This window comes from Vombatus ursinus, unplaced genomic scaffold, assembly GCF_900497805.2.
Source record: "Vombatus ursinus unplaced genomic scaffold, bare-nosed wombat genome assembly UNPS02004363.1, whole genome shotgun sequence".
Lineage (NCBI taxonomy): Eukaryota > Metazoa > Chordata > Mammalia > Diprotodontia > Vombatidae > Vombatus > Vombatus ursinus.
In genome coordinates, this window is record NW_020944141.1 from 1 (window position 1) to 21,272 (window position 21,272).

General features: G+C 46.0%; 1 protein-coding gene across 1 annotated transcript in view; it reads right to left on the reverse strand.

Moving 5' to 3' along the window:
- Positions 1 to 5,192: 5,192 nt before the first annotated feature.
- LOC114023083 (receptor for retinol uptake STRA6-like) overlaps positions 5,193 to 21,272 on the reverse strand; it is a gene marked incomplete at its 5' end in the record, with an annotated part of 32,050 nt that continues 15,970 nt past the window's right edge. The window contains 8 exons of the mRNA XM_027835582.1: positions 5,193 to 5,371; positions 5,965 to 6,114; positions 8,300 to 8,463; positions 10,049 to 10,150; positions 10,305 to 10,422; positions 13,344 to 13,477; positions 16,388 to 16,463; positions 20,716 to 20,878. Coding sequence (XP_027691383.1) covers positions 5,193 to 5,371; positions 5,965 to 6,114; positions 8,300 to 8,463; positions 10,049 to 10,150; positions 10,305 to 10,422; positions 13,344 to 13,477; positions 16,388 to 16,463; positions 20,716 to 20,878 — 1,086 coding nt within the window. The remainder of the gene's footprint in view (positions 5,372 to 5,964; positions 6,115 to 8,299; positions 8,464 to 10,048; positions 10,151 to 10,304; positions 10,423 to 13,343; positions 13,478 to 16,387; positions 16,464 to 20,715; positions 20,879 to 21,272) is intronic.

The window sequence follows — 21,272 nt, forward strand, 5'->3', positions numbered from 1 at the left end:
GGGGGGGCATGGCTGTCACTAAGTTCTCTCTCTCTCTTTCCCTCCCCCTTTCTCTTCTCTTCCTCTTTCCCTTTCTCCCTCTACCCCCTTTCTCCTCTGCCTTTTACTTCTTCCTTCATGCCCTTTCCTCCTTTTCCCCCTCTTCTTTCTTTTCCCTCTCTTCCTATCTCTTTCCCTCCTTTCCTCTTCTTATTCCTGTCTCTCTTCCTTCTTCCCTTCCTTCTCTCCTTTCCTATTCCATTTTATCCTTCTTTTTTCTCCATCTATCTTCTTCTCCCTCCTTTAATCAATCCTGTTTTTCTACTTCCCTCTCTGTCACCCTTTCGATTTCCTTTCCTTTTTCTCTTTTCTTCTCTCCCTTTCTCTCTCCCTTCTTTTCTCATTTCCCCCTTCCTCTTCCTCCTTCCAGCAGGAAAAATCAGCCCAGGGACTGAGGCTTTGTTTGGAATGAGAGTTGTGGTCCAGATTCTGAGCATCAGCAGATTTGAGGATGAGGGTAGGAATGGGGAGAAGGATGTTAAAGGTAGACAGGGCAATGCCTCCCACTTCATGTCTGGAGAAAGCAGATCCTCACATCTGGAAAAGAACAGTTAATCCCGCCAGGTTTCACAGTATCTCTGGAGCCAGGCTTAGCTGGGGTGGACATTTGATCCTCAGAGGTGAGTCTGGGATGCAGACTGGTTAACTGTACCACAAGGCCCTATTACAAGGGTTTTCTGTGAACCAACAATTCTGGTACGCTCTCACTAGAATCTTGTTTTCTATAACACCCAACTAATCTATAAAATGGGTGTTGTCCTTGTTGCCCTCTCCCACATCATCAGTTCTATGAAGATGTGTGTGTGTGTGTGTGTGTGTGTTTGGTGGGGGAGGGGGAATTTCTGTATTTTCCACTTGAGTTCTAATTACATGTCTGTAAAATGAAGGGGTTAGACTAGATGTTCTCTAAGACTCTTCTGATTCATCCTCTTGGTACTTAGCTTTTCACCTAGTCCACGGCCTCTACAGAGCCTCAGATTTCCTGGACCTTAGTCTCATTGTCCATTATTTCTTTATATAACATGGTATGATGGAGAGACTACTGACCATGAATCAGGAGTCCTGGGTTCTAGTCCTGCTCTGTGACCTTAGACAGGCCACTTTCGGTTTCCCAGACTGTAAAATGACAGAGTTGGATTCAATGGCATCTCTGGTCTCTTTTCAACCCTAACATTTTGTGTTTCTAGGATTCCTACTTCCTCCAATCCACGGTAAGAGCAGAGTGGGGAACACAATGGCCACTGATGAAACTCACTTTACTTACTGGGGGAAAGGAGAAGAATTTTGTCTGGAAACAAGGAGAAAGAGTCTCAGTGTCTTGACTCCCCACTTCCTGGCCTATTCCCACTGGCAACTGCTCCCTTTGGCCCCCTTCCATCCTGTACCCATGACTAATTCTACTGCCTTGCCTCTCTGAACCTCATCAAAATATAGATAATACTACTTAGATTGTCTAGGGCTGTGGTGAGGAAAGTGTTTTGGGAACCTCAAAGTGCTCCTGAAAGTTATCACCAAGGCTGCTTCCCCGTCCACACAATCTCCATCTGAGTCAGAGGGGGCCATTTCCAGTCATCCTGATCTATATCTGGCCACTGGACCCAGATGAGGAGAGAGTGAGGCTGGTGACCTTGCACAGCCCTCCCTCACTGTAACATAATTCACTCACAAATCATGGCATCATCTTCCTGATGTCACGGTCCTCTTTGAGAATGAAGGACAAACCACAACACAACCAGAGTTAGATGTGACATTCCATCCCCAGCATCCAAATCAAGGGGTCTCCAGGACTTCCCATCCTTCTCTTCCTCTATCTCATAAAATGGACCAGGTTACTTGGTCCAACCTATACATGAACAGAGATCCCTTCTACAACATCCTCAAAAAGTGGACACTCAGCCTCTCCTCAGATATCTCCAGAGAGCGGGAACTCATTGCCTGTTGAGACAGTCTGTATCTTGGAACAGTTCTGATTGTTAGCAAGTCTGGGAGCATAGTGAGCCCAAATTTGCCTCTCTGTAACTTCTGCCCATCATTCTGAGTTCTGACCTCTGGGGCTAAGAGGAACAAGGCTAATCTTCTGTATGACTGCTCTTCAAATACTTGGGGGGCAGTTGTCATGACCCTACTAAGTCTTTTCTTCAGCCTAAATGTTACCAGTTCCTTCAACACATCCTCTCATAATCCAGTTCCCTAATGCTTTGCTTTCTCTGCTCCCACTACTGACTCTGCCTCATGTCCATAGCTCTATCCACCGCACCACTTAGCTGTCTCTCTGCCCCTACAGGAGATCATTTATGTAAATGATTAGCAAACCCTGAAGTGCTAAGTAAAGGTCAGCTGTTATGAAGATGAGTGATGAGCATTGGTTGATTGATAAGGTGACCCTTCCAAACTAGAAATGATCAGAGGTTCTTAATTTGGAGTCATTTATTAGAAGAAACACACCCATCTTTTTCATAACATGCAAAGGTAGAAACACTCCCCAAATATCTGAAGTTTACATTTCTATCCAGGCCAGGCCCAGCTTCTGAAATGGCAAACCAGAGTGTAAAATGTGATTTGAGATGGGAAATTGCTCCCCAGGGATTTCCCATGGTAGTCACAGGAGCCAAATAGTCACCAAAAAGTCTGACTGGCTCCGTGTTTTCCTATCTTGGGAGGTCCTGGGAGGGTTCTACCAGTTTCGGAGAGGAAGTGGGAGGGGGAGGGGTGGAAGAGGGATTTCAGCACCGAATCTTGGATTTGGAAGAACCTTCCATGGGCACCTAGGCCAGCCCACAAGAATCCTCTCAACCAATTCCATAAGTGATCAAGCAGTCTTCACCTGAAGCCCTCCAGTGAAGGGGAACTCATTATTTCCCAAGGCAGTCTAGTCTACCTTCAGATAGTTCAGATTGTTGGGGAGTTTTGCTTCATATCAAGCAGTCATGAACACTGGCTGTGTGTGAAGAGTGAGATGCAGCTCTGAGCTGTCAGAGACTATGGGGGAGGAGTTCCTTTGTATTCCAAGGTACCTTGGATGTCTTAGAAAGGTTCTAGAGAAACTTCTAAGAATCCCTTAGAGCCTATTTTTGGGGGTGGGGGTGGGCCTAGGAGACAATGAGGAGAAAGGGTAAGGACTTGGTCCCATTTTAGTTTCCCAAACCCTCCAGTTAGCTCCCTTGTCCCAGGTTTGGCCCATACTACATCCCCAATAAGACCCAGACCTACCATAGATTCATTGGTCCCTGGAAAATGTCAAAGGCTAACCTCAATCAATTTACTTCTCCTGCGATCCAGACAGGATTTGAATCCACAGTTCCCTTGAGGACAGAGGGGAAACCAGTCTGATTTGCTGCACTGAAATGATGCTTAACATGTCACTATCACAACATACGTGTACATTGAGTTCTACAAGAGTCATGGACAGAAATATTTCTTTCTTGTGTAATCTTGGAGGGCAGGGGGATGCAGCCTTTGCTTGAGGAGATTGTGAAACGTGGGAATAGTCTTTATTTTCTCCCTGGACCTACTCAGTCACCCGCCGCTGACTGAATGATGGGGGAGGAATTTATTAAAGAGCGAAGTGATAACATTTGGCTTTTTCCTGAAAGGGGGCCAAGCCAAGAATACTCTAGACTTCTTGGGACAAAGATGGCCATGGGGGCTGGAGACTGAGCTGGAGAGGGAGGCGGGAGCCCTCATCCCCTGCAAGGAAGATGAATGCCAAACCAAACATCACCAGGGCCTGAGTCCCAGACAGCTGGGCTGGGATCCCAGGGGTTAGGAGGTACCTTGTGGAGATGGAGAAAGTATCTCAAGAAGTCTTTGGATAAAGCTCTAAGAATCAGATTGTTGTTGTCATTCAGTTGGGTCCAATCTTCATGACCCCAAGCACCATACTGTCCACGAAGTTTTCTTGGCAAAGATACTGAAGTGGTTTGCCAATTCCTCCTTCAATGGATTAATGCAAACAGAGGCTAAGAGATGTGCCCAGGATCACACAGCTAGTAAGTGTCTGAGGCCAGATTTGAACTCAGGTCATCCTGATTCCAGGTCTAGTGCTCTATCTACTGAGCCACCTAACTGCCTCTAAGAATGAAACAGAGCTTAAGTGAAGAAGCTTGGGACCATTTAGAAGCATTGACCAGCAGTGGGGCTTTCTGGAATAGAACCCGGATAAAATCTTTAGATGTGAGCTCAGTTCTGGGTACTCTCCAATGAGTCATGCACGGCACTCTCTCACTTTCTGGATATTTAGTTAAGTCTGCATTTGGAGATGGCATGTATTTCTCTTTTATCCTTGATAATAAAGAAGCCCCACTAGAATTAGTTTGGGGCTGGGTCTCAGAAGGAAAAGAGGTGACCCCAGAGAGGGGAGTATCTTAGAAACTTCCTTCAAGGCTCAACTCAGGTGCCATCTCCCAAGGGAAACCTTTTCTAACCTTTCTCTCTCCCTATTCTGATCCTCTTGTACTTATCTGTGTAAATTGTATAATTGCCTCAATAGAATATAATCTCTTTGAGAGCAGGAACTGTTTTTTAACTTTGGACCCCTAGAACACAACACTGACTGTCTCTTAGTAGGTGTCTAATAAATCCTTGTTGAATGAATGAATCAATGAAAGAATGAGATGGAAGAATATAGGGAAATGAGTTTTGAAGATTACGGATTTTTGTCTGTAGTAATGGTCCCATGGAAGAGGAAATGGGATGGACCCCAGGAGTAAGATTAATTTCCCTTGGCATCTGGGACTTGGAGATGGGATTCCTCTGTGTGCATGTGTGCATGTGTGTGTGTATGTGTCTATGAATGTAGGTATGTATATATGTGTATGTATATACATGTGTGTATACATACATACACACACGCATACATATTCGTTCTAGGAAGCTGAGGATGCTGACATTTGCCAGGGGTCACAGCAAATTAACAACGAACAAAAGCTGACGGATGATGTACCATCAGCATTCAGGAGCTGTTCTCTGTACAATCTCTCTAGGTGGGAGGAGTTATGCATTCCTCCCGGGAGGGACTTCAAAGCAGTGACTTTGGGAAGAATCCAGGAGGAAGGAGTGAGAGGAAAGAGGGAAAATGTCAGTGAGGCTCCTGCCAGGGACCTCCCTGGACAGAGACACAAACGGGCGGTTCCCTCTTTCCCTCTGCAGTTCCATCAGGGGTTGGGAGGGCTGGGCTGGTTCCCATTGGCCAGAGGGCCGGCCAGAGTTTTCTTCCGGAAGGCCAGGAGAGATGGATTGCGGGTAAGGGTATAAGCCAATCCCCAGCGGACTCGACTTTGTTTAGATTTGGTGGTATTCCTGGCTGGGTTCTTGGTCTGCAGCAAATGGATCCCTGAAGGAGACAGATCGCCACAACACAGTGAACGATGTTGACTCCCCCTAATTCCAGCCCTTCCATGGCCCCTGCCTCCCTTACACACCCACCTCTCATTTCTCCCAAAGCTTCCGGAGACTAGGGATAGAGAGAGCCCAAGACAGGAACATCCTTGCTGAAAGCAGGAGGGATTGACTCATGGACAGCTTAGACACTTCTTGTCCCTTATGAAGTCCCATAACATAGAGCTCAGATGAATTTCCAGTGTGTGCCTTTGGGATCTGTGCCAGTAAGGACTCACACAGAACATTTTATTCTTTAGGTGAACTGAAATATGGAAGAGGAGAGGGTCTCCCTCCCCGCTGTCAGGGTTCACCATCGGGAACCCTAGCTAAGCAGCCAGGGCCAGAGTAAGAAGGGGAGAAACCTGCAGCCACAGACAGACGTCCACAGTATCCTTCCAAACCAGTGCTCAGCGGCCAGTGAGACAACCCAGAAGGACGGAGGCCAAGGAGGAAGCCTTGGAACAGAGGGAGGCAGGAAGCAGCAGGGAAACTCTCACCCTCCTCCCAGGCTGGGGACAGAGAAGCCAGCAGGCTGAAGCATCTCACCTTCTTCTACATCACTTGGTCTGAGAACAGCTTGGGCTCCAGCCAATCCCCGAGAGCCAGGTGATTGCAGGAGCAGGAAACAAAAGGCTTTCATTGCCGGATGTGACTGGCTGACCTCCATCTTCAAGTAATAGCAGTAAGTGCGATAGCCTGAGAGAGGGATGAAAAGCCTGGCTAGGGAGCTTGTACACACATGGGCTGGCTCGCACACAAACACCTTGTGCTTGCATCTAGGCGGGTTCCACATGTCCAGCATCCCTAGTCCGGGCCCCTTTAGCCTTTCACCTGGGTCTACTGGAGTAGCCTTCTAGATGGTCTTTCTATCTCCTATATGTCCCTTTGCCAATCCATTCCCCATAGAGCTGCTGAAATAATTCTCCCAAGGCACAGTTTGACCATGTCGCACTTCTGCTCTGAAAACTTCACTGGCGGGGCAGCTAGGTGACACAGTGTTCAGAGCTCCGCCTTGGAGTCAGGAGGACCTGAGTTCACATCTGGTCTCAGCCACTTGACACTTACTAGCTGTGTGACCCTGGGCAAGTCACTTAATCCCATTGCCTAGCCAAAACAAACAAACAAAAAAACAACTTCATTGGCTAAAACCCAAACTTTGGAATTGAAAGCTTTTATAGTTGGGCCCCAGGCTACCTTTCTAGCATTGGTTCCCTTTCACCCAGGCAGCCTGGATAACCAGGTATTATCTGAACCTGGAATTCCACCTCCCTTCTTAGTGCCTTCCCCTAGGTCACCATCCACCCTTGCCTATCCAAGCCTTCCTCACTTCTGGCTCTCTCAGAATACTTCTCTTCCTTTCAAGGTCAGCTCCTGAGTCACCTAGTTCATGAGCTCCTCCATCCCCCCACATGCTAATGGCCCTCTTCCTCCTCAGATCACCTGGTATTGACTTAACTGTACCACCCAACAGAAGGTAACTTCCTTGAGGGAAGGGATTTTCTTTTTTTGGAAAAGATTTTTTTTAATCCTTCCTCTGATCCCTGCCCTGCCCCCAGTCCCCTTAGAATAAGGCCTTGACCATGAAAGATGCTCATGATGATGACAGAATTACAACTGAAAGGAACCTTGAAGATCCTCTACTCCAGTCCCCTTAAAGTACAAATGAGGAAATAGAGGCCCAGGGAGATAAAGTGCATTGAGCAAGATCCCACAGCAACAGAACTGGGATTTGACCCCATTAAACCACACTTACTGCTGGTTAAATTGGATTGAATTCAATTGAATATACGTACTCTGAGTGCCTAATAATAACCACAATAGCTAGCATTTATATAGTGCCCTCAGGTTTACAAAGTACTTAATGAATATGATCCCATTTTACCCTCACAAAAACTGTACAAGGTAGGTGCTGTTATTATGCCCATCTTACAGATGAGGAAACTGAGGCAGATCAAGTAACTTGCCCAAGATCACCCAATTAGTAAGTGCCTGCAGAGCAGCTAGGTGGCACAGTGGATAGAGCACTGGCCCTGGAGTCAGGAGGAACTGAGTTCAAATCCAGCCTCAGACCAAACACTTGACACTTACTAGCTGTGTGACCATGGGCAAGTCACTTAACCCCAATTGCCTGAAAAAGAAAAGAAAAAGTAAATGCCTGAAGTGGGATTTGAACTCAGGTCTTCCTGGCACCGACTCCAGTGCTCTGGTCACTGTCACACACACACACACACACAAACAATCACCAACAGTATTGCCTCACCCTCAGTGTGCACACATGAAGCATGCACACAGGCTCCTTTCACATGTAGTGTGAGTAACTCTATATAGTATATATATGCACAGACAGGATGCCTTCTCTGCAGCCCACTTACACAGGCTAATTCTTTCACAAACGGCATGGAATAGTAAACAGAGGACTTACTTGGAGTCAGAAGACCTGGATTCCAATCCTGCCTTACACAGCAGCTAGCTGTGTGATGCTAGGCAAGTCGCTTAACCTCTGTATGACTCAGTTTCCTCCTTTGTAAATTTTGGTGCTTGGGTGTAATGGTCACTAAGGTTCTTTTAGAAATTTATGATCCTATGAGCCACACAAAATGTGTGCGCTCAGACAAGCCATCTCACGGACAAGGGGTACACATTTCCCATCCCACACATGGAACGCACACAGACATACAAGCTCACTAGGCTTTCAGGCTGTCCATGCAGGAGAAAACAATTGCAGAAAGGGAAGGGATTTATTTAAAACTGCACTCGGCTCAGTGGGAGGTTCAGGTCTCTTCCTTTCCCTCCACCCCATCCAACCTCTCTGCCAGGCTCAGTGCCCCTCCCCCACTTTGGTAGCCAGTGGTCTCAGATTCATCCCCATGGCTGCCCTTACCTGGGTCCAAAGTGTCCACACCATGCCAGAGCAAGCTGAGGTCCATCTGGCAGAAGTGGATGACGTTGAAGAGGGTGGAGATCACCATCCGGCAAATGCCCACTATGATGCCCACCAGCACATTAATGGGGAAGAGCAGGAAAGTGATGGCATATAAAGCTTTCCTAATAGGGAGGGGACACAGGAGAAAAGCTGAAGAAAGGGCCTGCCTCCCTTCCCTCGGGAAAGCAAAATGGCAGCCACAGAGAAGTGTGTATGCACATCCTATGCCGGCCTCCACCCCTGGGGCCCTAGAATGCTCCAACTGACCCTGTCACAAAAAAAGTATTTAACAACTCCACCCTCACTGGGGTGGGAGATGAGCCACTCTCTCCCATTGTAATCAAGGAGCTGAGAGGGAACAATGCCGAACCCAAAATGAAGCTCATGGGGACATTTCAGGCACCAAGAATGACAACTGGAGAAGATATTCCTGAATAAGGGGTACTGTCTTTCCATTCTATCATGGAAGCAGGCACCAATTCTAGATACAAATAAGGATCCTCCTGTCCGAGCCCTGGGCTTTCTGAGAGAGCAAAGAATGGGAATGGGAGAGAGAATAAAGCTTGGAACGGGAGTCAGGAGACCCATTCCCTCCTCATGTAACCCTGTTCACACAAGGTCTACATCAAGGCCAAGCTGCTCAGCCACTTAACTTCTCTGGCCTCAGTTTCCTTATCTGTAAAATCAAAATAATTATACCTCCCCTAGGAACTTCTGTGGGCAAACCACTATAGTCCTAAAACCTTAGGACTACAAGGGTCCTTAGGGATCGTCTAGCTGAACCCTCCTATTTTCCAGATGTGGCAACTGAGGCCCAGAAAAGAGAAATGCCTTGCATAAGATCTCTCAGTAAGTTGGTGACAGGACTAGCACAAGAATCCAAGTCTTTCAACTCCTTCTTCAGTCTACTTTTCCCTACCCACTCAATAATAGAGATGAAAGCACACGATAAAACTCTAGAGTGCTATGCAAATATAAGAAATAATAATAATTTTTATTATCCAAAAAATGAAAAAGAAAGGAAAGGCAAAGAAAAAATGAGAGAGAGATGGAGGAAAGGAAAATTAAAAGGCGAGGCAGAGGGAACAAGGGAGAGAAGGATAGAGAAAGAGGAAAAGAAGGAGGGATAAAAAGGAAGGGACAGATAAAAATGGGATAAGGAAAGAAGAAGGAAAGAGAATGGGATAAGGAAAGAAGGAGAAACTGAGGGAGGGGAAGGACAGAGAGAGGGAAGGACACAGAGAAAGGGATGGAGAAAGGACAGATAGCTTTGCTTTGTCTGATACCATTTTTGTCTTTTTTTTTTTCTATTCACCTGATACATAATAAATTTTGTTCCAGTCTCTCTTTTTCTTTCTGTAAAGGTCTATTTTTCAGATGTTTCTTGTCGATAAAGATTGTTGAAATAGACAAAGGGAGAGGAAGGTGAGCACAGAGGAACAGAGAGGGGGGCAAAGATAAAGGGAGAAGGAACAGACTGAAGGAGGGAGAGACGTAGAGACAGAGGAGTTCATGAGGGAGGGACAGGGAGAGAGAGAGAGTCAGAGGAGAAAGGACAGATAAATCAAGAAAGGCACAGAGAGGCACGGGAGGCAGGTCATGACGAGCCACACTCAGGGCTCCTGGTAGGTGCAGCAGAAAAGAAAAAGGCAGGAGAGAGGAAGGGGGAGACAGGGATAGTGAGAGAGAGAAGTGCGGCCTCCTCACCTGTTAGTCAGCTCTTGCTGGCCATGGTGATGCTCTAGGAAGGCCCAGTGAGCAGCAAGGTTCTGCAGGATCACAGCCAGCACCAGCGTGAGCCAGAAGGGCCTGTGTGGAAAGGAGCCACAGTGATAAAGCCAGGGCTGGGGCAGGCCAATGGAAAGGTGCCATGCGGGGCCATCTTGGGGCCAAGCCAAGGAGCTGCAAAAGACCTGGCTTCCCCAGGGTCCCCAGCCCAGCCCAGTCTGGTCTGCTCACTCACCACATGCTCTCCAGCATCCAGAAGAGCAGGAGGTTCCTGCCGTACAGGATGGGTATGATGACCAGAAAGGTGAAAACCACGAACCCAAGGAAGAAGATGACCTGCTGAAGGAAGAGCCCTGAAGGGGGCAAAAGAGGCAGAGTCAGCTGTGCTGGGACCACCGAGGCATAGGAGGACGGTCATGCCAAGCCACGCTCAGGGCTCCTGGTAGGTGCAGCAGAAAGGAAAAAGGCAGGAGTAAGCCCAGCCCTGTCCCCACATCTGCCACCGCCTCGCTGGGCAAGCTGGGTCCTCTCTCTGGGCCTTGGTTTTCTCATCAGGAGAGCCCTCCCTGTCTACCCTCCTCCCAGTGTTCCCTCTCTGCCTCTTCAGGCTACCCAAAGCAGCAGCAGGCACCTCTAGGGGTAGTAGTCACCTCCATAGAGGCAAAGAGCGTGAGAGCACTTTAAGCATTTTAAACTCCACACACACATGCAGGGTGGTGACATGTTCTGGTAGCTGCCTTCCTAAACTTCTTCAAACTTCCCCGCAAAGGTGTTACTTTTTCATACATATAATTGTATTGTATTATTATATATTTATATATTATTGATATATTAATATATTAATTTATTTAAAATGAGATCCTTTAAAAAGGTGAGTATGCATTACACATACAAATATATTTAAAATGAGATCTCTTTAAAATGTGAGATATTATATGTATATGTAAATGTAAATGTATTTAAATGTATTTAAAATGAGATTTTTAAAAGTGTCATAAATATATAATATATATAATATGTATAATATATAAATATATATTTTTAAAATATATAATTTTTGAATGAGATCCCTTAAAAGATATAAAATACTAACATATTTTACATTAGAGTCCTTTAAAAAGTACACATATTTGTATATATTTTAAATGAGATACCGTTAAAAGAAGTGTTTTTCTCTCTCTGTCTCTATGTATATGTACACACATAGAGGATTGCTCAAGCACTCGCTTCTGGGAGAATCATGATGAATCGGGCGTAAGAGAAGTGCCTTGGAGAGACAGGAGCATGCGTAGACATCCTGTAACTGGCATGGGCTGGGTGACTACGTGGTTGAGAGGACCTTTTTTCTAATTGGCTGTGGGGCTGGAACTTAGAACTGTCCTGCTAGTCTCAGCTGCCACCTCCTTTGCCTCACTTGCTCCTGGGGAATCTGGGTGACTCTTTCACCTACGGCAGGGAGTGAGAGAGTCTTGGGATCTTTTCCCCAATGCTACACATGGACCCGAAAAGGAGGCTTTGGTCCTTGGCCTTTTCCTTTGTTTCTCTTGTTCTAAACGAAGGGAGTGGAGTGGCACAATTCAGTGAGTTGGAAAGTTCATATTGAGTGCACTCAAGTACCCCGGAGCGTGGGTTCCAGGATGAGTGTTACAGCCAACCCACTAATGAGTCCCCAAGGAACAAAAGTCTTTTCCCTAGGCCAACAGAAGCTGAGATGAGGATTCATCAGGAAGTCATGACACATCTGGAATGAACTTAGTGGGATCCATGCTATATAGGAACTGAGCTAAGTTTCAAAATTAATCCCCCAGATGTGAAGTAATACATGACCTGGAGGTGTTGGAGGAAATGCTTCTATGTTTGTTCTTTCTATATCTTTGGAGTAAATATCATTTTGCAAAAAGCTAATTGATTTTAAGTGGTTAAATGGGGGGAAGGAAAGGGAATAAGCATTTATATAGTCCCTACTATGGGTCAGGCATGGTGCTAAGTGCTGTAAAAATATTATCTTCTTGGATTCTCATAACAATCTTTCAAGGTAGGTGCTATTGTTATTCCCATTCTACAGCCAAGTTAACTGAGGCAGGCAGAAGGGAAGTGACTTGCCCAAGGTCACAAAGCCAGTAAGTGTCTGAGGCTAAATTTGAGTGCAGATCTTCCTGCTCTATACACTGTACCACCTAGCTGCCATGGAGCTGGGACACCAGTGACTGGTCTCTAGCAAAGCCAGTGGGGACTTGAGCCAAAGTTGGTAGAGAAAACAGATATCCCCTCGCCTATAACCCTGAGGGGTGAGGGGGAGGCAGGGGATGTAGCCTGCCAGGCCTTGGGAAAGGAGCCAAAACATACTTGCTGCAGGTATAAGAACATACACGTATTGTTTAAAGGGCTCTCATTTTAAGAATGTATATTCATATATAATCCATATGGTTCTATATGTATAAATGCATATGCCTATGTCCATGTATTTTGGTCTGGACCAGTAATTTGCTTGGTATATGAAGCACTTAGTGAGGAACATTATCCATAAATACAGGTTCATATCTTTTCTGCAAAATATAGAATTGCCTGGAGTACCCAAAGGTTAAGTGACTTTCCTAGGCCCATATAGCCAGTATACGTCATTACCACTATTGGCACTCTGAGTGCCACCATTGGTACTCTGAGTTCCATTGCAGGCAGCCCTCGGGCTTCATACAAGCTAAACTTAGGGCTCAGGGAGGGGGATAGTGGCTGGACCCACATGGTAAATATTCCTCTCCCTTGGACTTGTCACATGGTGTTTTCCATCCACCAAGTCCTAGTATCAGATGGGCCCCTTCTAAGACAATGCATACCTGTGAAGATCCTCCATCTCCTCCCTGGCAACCACCATCCCTCTTGCCTGAAATTCCTTCTCCCTCCCTTGCACCCAGCTTGCCCTGAAGCTCTGCTCCCTCCTCCTTCAGGAAGCCTGCCATGATCAATCTCACCTACACGGAGTCCTCTCTCCTTTGGCATTTGGTAGCCCTGTTACCTTTATTTCTTATTTGGCACTTAGCCCACACTGCCTTGTAGGGTAAGTTTTCTAATTATCCGTGTAAGATTCAAAGGACAGGGAACATCTTCACACCCGCAGTGGAGTTTAGCACTGAGCTAGGCACAGGATGGGGAGAGGGAAAGTGAAAAGGCTAGTGGATAGGGCCTCTAATGAACCTCTCTCCCTTCTTCCTCTTCTAGGAAAAGAACGTGGTGATGATTGAAGGCTTGAAGGCTAGGGAGGAAGGGGGAGGCTCACCGAGGCAGACGAAGGCCGTTTGATAACCCGAAAAGCTCATCCAGCAGAAGATGGCCGTGGCATTCACACCCTGCCTCTGTGGCTTGGGGCCTCCATCCAGAGCTACACCACAATGCCGAGCCCTCAGGTTAGCTCTGTTGGGGTGAGAGATTGGGGACTTGGTCGGGGGGAGGCAGGGAAAGGCGGGCAAGAGAGGGCCTCAGCCCACCCACTCTTTGACCGACCAGTAAGAAGAGAGGACTTCTGGGTATTAATTCTGGGTCCTGCCCACCGCCTCCGCTGAGCTCCCAGATACCCCCTTACCCTGCCCCCAGGAAGCCACCCTCCTGGGATCCCCAAAGAAGCAGTGGTGGCCTCTATGAATAATAATCAGTTATATTCAAATAGCGCTTTGCTCTGTACAATTGTTTTTCTCCCAGTAGTATTGTGAGGGAGGCAGCGGTGGCAGCAATATCAGGCATTTGTATGGTGCTTTGAAGTTTGCAAAGTGCTTTACAGATGACAAGCTGGGTCAACAAGCAATCATTAAGCACCTACTATTTGTCAAGCATTGAGCTAAGGTATAGGGATATAAAGAAAGGCAGAAACAATCCCTACCCTCAAGGAGCCCACAATCCCATGAGGGACACAATGTGCAAACAACAATGTTTGCAAGACACGTGCAGGAAAAATTGGAAATAATCCCAGGGGAAGGTGCTAGCATTAAGGCGGATCAGGAAAGGCTTCCTGTAGAAAATAGGACTTTAGATGAGAACTGAAGGAGGGAAGGAAGCTGGGAGGAGGAGATGAGGATGGAGAGGATTCCAGGCATGGGAGAGGGGGAGATAAGGAAGAGTCAAGACAAGGAGGACCAGGGAGGGGGCTGATGTCCCTGGATTCCGGAGCATTCCGGAGGTATTAAAACACTCGAAGTCTAGCAAGGACCCAGGTAGTCAAGGGTGCTGAATGCCACACAGAATTTTATTTGCTCCTGGAAGTGATAGGGTGCCACTGGGGTTTATTGAATAGGGGGTGGTGACATGGTCAGACTTGTGCTTTAGGAAGGTCCATTTGATATCTGTGTGGAAGGCGGAGGAGGCAAGGAGGCAGGGAGACCAACCTGTACCAAACGTCCAGGAATGAGGCTGAGGCGATGAGGGCCTTCTGTTTTTATCCAATCCCCACAACAAAACTGAGGCAGGCACAATTATCATCCCCATTTCACAGATGGAGAAACTGAGGCAAACAGAGGTTAAGTGACGTGCCCAGAGAGTGTCTCAGGTAGAGTTCAATTTCAGGCCTTCCTGACTCTAGTCCCAGTGGTCTATGGACTAGCTGCCCTTAAAAGTTATGATTACTCTCACTTACAGATATGGACATTGAGGTGAGCTATACTGGGCTAGTTAGTAGCAGAACTGAGACTTGAACCCAAGGCTTCTGACTCTAAGCCTAGTGTTCTTCCCACTGTAGCACACTTCCCCTTCATAAATGGGAAAGATCTGAGCAAAGTTGTTTCCAGTAATTTTAGTACCCTCAAATAAACTCTTAAAAGACAATTCGATTAAGTGGGGAAGGAGAAAAATCTTTGCAGGGAGACCTCGGGACACAAAGGCCCCTGGTTGGAGACCTCAGCTACCCCCGGAGGAAAGAAAGGGAAGGGGCAGGCCAGAGAGGAGCTCCCCTGGGTCATCCCTTCCAGGGGAGGAAACCCTCCATCCTACCTGTCTATTTTAACCAATTATTCCAGTAAACTACAACTGAATTCAGGTGTTTCTACCTTCTGAAGGAGCACAGATAATGTCAGGGCCCTCAAAGTTTCAGCACCTTAGAAATAAGGTCCTAATTGCCTCTTCCTGATTACACCTCGGGCTCTCGGACAGAAGTCAGAGGGTCTAGGCCAAGGAGGAGGAAGAAAATCAGATCGAATCCTATGGGTCATTAATTCTAAGAGGCTAACCAGAACTGGCATGTTTTCTGTAGCTCCAACGAAGTCTTCTGCCTCAGTCTTCACCCCGTAATCCATCCTGTGCATGTAGACACAGTAACCTTCCTAATACATACTTAGCTGCCACTCTTCTCTAAAGTCCAAATCAAGTCTCAGTTATTTTGTCTGACATTCAAGGCCCTCTACAATCTGGCCTTGATCTACCTCTCCAACCTCCCCTCCCTCTACGCCTGCACTCTTCATTCCAGCCAGATTGATATCCTCACTGTAGAGTAATAATTACCAGTAGTGGCACCTGGGGCAAGCAACAAAACCTACCATTAAATATAATATAAATATAATATAATATATTCTATTTAATAATATAAGTATGATATAAATAAATATAATATAAATATAATAAAGCTTTATAAATTTTGATATGTAATTAATACCAGAAGTAATTAAAACAAATTCAATTGAATGGGAGGGGAAATTAGTTATTACAGTAGACTATATAGTGTTGAATGAGTTCATGTATTAAAGTTTTGTGCCCTATACATTTCCACACCCTAGGAAAAAGCCCCTGTTGCTCACCCTAGTTACAGCTCTACCTCACTGATCCCTCTACCTGCCATGCCTTTTTTATACTCTGTGCATTTTACTCATTCTCTTCTCCTCCCTTCCCTGCCCTTCAGCTTCTAATCTCTTAACACTCTCTGTATTCAAATCCTTCCTAAAATTCACCAACCCGCCTTTTCTAGGAAGTCCCCCTGATCCCGCTTCATACCAATGCCTTCCCTCTGTGATTATTTCCAATTTATCTTGTTAAGTTCCTGTTCTTATCAGCATTATGAGATCATAGATTTAGAATTGGAAGGGAATTAGAGATCATTTAGTCCAATCTCTTCATTTTTACAGATGAAGAAACTGAGGCACAAAAAGGTTTAAGTGACTCACACAGGCAGTAAGTGATAGAGATTCACACTCCAGTCCTGTGCCTCCATGTTCATCCCTTTTCCCCTTGTCCCACCCCTCCCTCTAAGCTCTCAGGAGGTCAAACACCACTCATTCCCTTGGGCCAGTAACATGGGCCAATTAGATCCTGCCCTTCCCTCTCCCTACTCCATACCACACTCACCTGTGTGTCACCATTGACCTTGTCAGCATGAGGAAGGTAAGCAAGCAGGACAGGACCAGGGCAGAGACATAGCACACTGGAAAAAGAATGGGCCTGAGAGTCAGCAGCCAGAACCAAAAGGACAGTGACCTGAGTGACACCTCCCGAAGCCACTGAGCTAGGCTTTCTCTCTGGCACAAGTCCTTAGCAGGCACGGCTGCCATAGGCTTGGTGTCCCTTGTTTAGGGATGACCATTATCAGAAACACCATCAACTCTCAACTGCCAGTATATGGATCCAGTCTGTGGATTATACTAATGAAATGCCCGGCTTCCCCATCCTAGGACACTCTGCGTCGGTTGTCCATCGGCATATGCTCAAATAATGCCAATGCATTCTAGCGTCTGGCTAAGCCAAACAACTTAGAAAGATGTTGTAACAATCAAACAAACAAGCCTCCTCCCCCACCCCCCAGAAAACTGAACCTTACAGACATTTTTCAAATCTAAACCTATACAACTATTTGTCACTGCTCTCCCTACATAAAGATGGGCAGTCAAGTCTCTTATGCAGACAACACCTTTTAGAATATACATGATGCTTACACGTCTGTATCATTTATATGTCATATACATTTTGTCCTCCATTAATACAATGGATCATCTCAGTATTGAGGTGACCTTGGTTCTCAAATGCCCAGCCAACACCAAGTACAACCTGGAGCAGGTGCCTGTGACGCCAGAGGGACTTCAAGGATGGACTCTGGGGATAGGCCCACCCACCTAAATTTGGAGAAACTTCTCCTCCTCAGTGTGGTTGCAAGGTGAGGCATGACAACCCTTAAAGACCAGCAATTAAGTCAAAAGGGCCACCATCTGTATCAGCGGAAGGAATTTCCCTGCCTGGGAAGTCCAGGGTCTTGAAATGTTTCAGTCAATGTTTCTGAGAAAGAGAGGAAGGGACAGAGATGGGAAATGAGAGGAACAGAGAAAAAGAAACAGAGAATGGGAAGAAGGGGGACCCAGCGAAGGGATGGCTAAAGATGAAACACTATTTAATATTTTCAACAGGGGAGAATGCACATTTTTCAAGTTTGTTATTAATAAAAGCCATTTATTGAAGCCCCCATGCTTTAATTATAGGCAGAAAATGTTAGCTAAAAATGTACCTTATCTATATGTATCTAATCTGTTTACAGATTCACCTATATCTATCTGTCTATATATATCTATATTATCTATAAGTACCTAAATTTATATGTATATTTATCCTAGTTATCTATATCACCTATATCCATATATTTATATACATATGCTTGCATACACAAACACAGACTATATATTTGTGCTTAATAAATGAATATATACCCAAATATGTGTGCATGTCTGTGTGTGCACGCACACACATCTGGGTATATATCTATATATTAAGCACAATAAATATTTGTTACTATGTTACAAGGCAAGTCACTGTAGCATAGTGGATAGAGAAAGGTCTCGAAACCTTGAGAAAGACTTGGGTCATGACACATGACCTCTCAGTTCTCTTGGCAACTACCTACACGTTGCAAAGAAGATGTCAACCTTCATTATTACGGAAATCTCCTCACCCTGGCATTCGCTTTGTCAGTGAAAACATAGGTCCACTCCCCATTCTATACAAAGCATTTTTGTAGGTGCTACGGAGAACTCTAAGAGGAATAAGTCATAGTTTCTGCCCTTCAGAAGTTCAGTCTAGCATGGGAGAGAAAACTCACAAGAAATTATAATCAGCACTTCCAGGCCAGACATGCTAAATGTCAAATGATTGAGACAGACCATAAGTGTTTGTAAAGAAGGGCAGGTGTCCTCAGGGTTCCTTGAGGGCTGTCTGGAAGAACCTGGGTTTATAGACTGACTTTAACTCAAAGTTGCACGTCATTTGAACTGTCTTCTTTGGGGAAACTACTGAGGGGTAGCAGGTAAACAGGAATGTGTGGGTGGGGATGTCCAAAAGTTTTCCAGTCACTAAAAGGATTCCTAATTGGCTGAAAGTTGGCCTGGCATTATGAAATGCAAAAACAAACTATTTTTGAGCATCCGGAGTGACCAATCCCAAAGGAATGAAGAGTGTTCTGAAGAAGAGTCATTTTCATTTTGTGTCTCATGAGAAGAAGATATCTAAGTTAAGTCTAGAGAATCATGGGGATTGAAAGAGGGCTGAGGGCTCAGGGAATTTTTAGCTACCTGTTCAGAACAGGTTAGTACTATAGATTCAGGACAGGTCAGTACTATAGGATCATTCTTTTCCATGTACCTCTGATTGTCTTAGATTTCTAGATTATGTCTGAATTTATACGTCATTTCCTTTGTGAATAAACCTTGTGAATGAACTACTAGTGGTCTGGTCTGTTTGCAAAGGGGGGAAGAGAACACGGATGCTAGGAATGGATGCTGGAGCCAGGACGCCCAGGGGAATGGTGGCAGTGGAAGAAATGGGACGGATGACCAGCAATCTGAATACTGTTGGTCTTTGATCCCAAGGAGCCAACCTGGCTGAAACACCAAAGCCTCAGGGCTATGAGAGCTGAAAGGCTAGCAAGGTTTGCTTACAGCAGAGGAGACTCTCTTGGCAAATGGGTGGGGTTATACTGAGAGAGTTCTTGGAAGGAATCAAGTCCCTTGGGAATCTGAGCTCCTCACTAGACCCTTTGCTTGGGCCGGTTCTTCCCTTTCTCTCTTCTACAGAGGTGAGGAGAAGGAGAGGTTTCACTTTGGAGTGGGATAAACTGATCACAACTAACCAACCTTGACAATGGACCCAGAAGCAGTTTACCTAATGATTGTTCTTCCCTGCCTTGGACACTTGGTCTGTAGCAATGGTGTATCTCTAAAGGATGAGCCTGAGTGTAATCCCAAGCCCTGGCCCCATAGATTGATGCACCTGCTAGAAAACTGCGGATTAGCATTAATACCTGTCGTGTGCCAGCTCAGGAGAAAGGGCAGGAAACCAGAGAGGAGGATGAGAGAAAGGGAGAAGAGAAGAAGCGATGCAGCCTCTGGGAGGGGAAGGAGATTTTTGAGGGGGGCTGGGATTAATAGTGGAGAGAAAGAATCTTTACAACACAAGAAATTCACTCTATTCCTATCTGCATTAGTAAAAACACATCACTGGATACAAGGGAAGCCGTTAACTGCAGAGAACAGGGACAATAACCAATGGCTATGGGATCCTCCAGTTAGGCTATGGGAGGGTCTCTCCTCCTGTCCCAAGCCCCCACAAATCACGTGACTAAGATGAAATCCCATCTGCTCTGTTGTAGCACAAGCTGGCATCCCAGCGCACATGCCATCTGTGGTGTGGCACCATGAACTTGAGCACCTCCCCCCTCTTGTGGGGTTATCATTGAATGTTGGTCCCTAATACTTGGATCATAAGGCTTGTCTTCTTTTCTCCCCTACTGCCAGATAGGTGATGCCTGCCCTTAGGCATCCCTTCTCTGGAGAGTTCAGCTAGGTAGCTTGAGGCCAGTTCTGGAACAGAGTTACATCATCACTTACTCTAGAGGAGCACAATCCTTAACCCAAGACCAAAAGAGTCAGCTGTGAATACTGCACAATAAAGACATAAGGGGAGAGAGACCCAGGCCCTCCAACACTGGCAGCCATAGCTGTGTTCCTCCTTCTATATATATAATTGGTCCAGACATTTTTATCTACATCCAATGCCACTCATTCTCACCATAGCCAACTGCTTATCCAAGACATGTTAGCTTCGTTCCCACTTCCTGGTTCCTCTGAATACCCTAACAGAAGTGCTGGTGACGTCAGCATCCACTTGTGTCTTCTCTTTGCCATAGTTCTAGCTCTATGGGAGAATACCAGGGGAAATCTCCCTTGTCCTCTAAAAGATGCCATCTGTGCTACATCTAATGCCATGCCTGCCAAGCTCCATTCTCACTACCTTCCTAAAACCCAAGGGATTCAGGGTGAGGCAGGAGGCTGGACAAGTGGAAAGAGGCTAGGTGGGAAGGCCATTTAGGGGGGAAAAGCATAGGGAGGGAGGGATGAGTACTACAGAATCCCACATTGAGGAACAGGCTTTTCCTTGGTTGGCTCCAGGGCAAACAGCAGGTCCTGATCCCTTAGACACATGCTCCATTGGGTGAGTGAGTCAATGCCATTGGAAGGGGTGAGGGAGGGAGAGTAGGAGACCTTCCCCGGTGGTCTTTGAAAACTGAAGGGCCATTGTCCCCATGACGGTGCTGCATGCAAGCGCAGCCCCATCTTGAGACAAGAGAATGAATGAGATAATCCCTGATTCCCCTCTCAACCTTAAGCATCACATTTGGAATTTCCCAGTAACCTCACCTTCTAAAGCCCATAGGTAGTATTTCACCAGCTCTATCACTTCCAACTTGTCTTCTGAGAGGACCAGCCCAAAGCCAGCCAGCAGGTAGGTGACCTCTTCTGTGATTCCTGCTCTGGCCTTCTGGAGGATGGGGACAAAAGCCACCAGGAACAGCAGGGCCTCCTGGCAAGCAATGACAACATTATCTTGGTCTAGGATTTTGTATAGCAAGAGGCTCATGGGATGGTCAAAGCTCATTAATTCAAACCCCACTAGCATATGATCGGTGATCGTCTCTGGGCTAACCAGAAGTTGATCTCTATACTGTTAGCTAGAATTAAAAAAGGAGAATCTGCTGATCATTAACCATTGATAAATCAGAAGGTTTCCTCTGTTCATGAAAGTTGGTCCCCAAATACAGTATATCTTTCTACCAGAAAGCAATTTTTTATCCTCGGAGGAGATCACTGCAAGTATTTGAAAGCATTAACACCCGCCGACTGTTCACTTCTTCACGCTGGCCATCTGGACCTCAGAAAATCCAGATTAGAAGGCTCTGATTGTAAACTCTATTTAG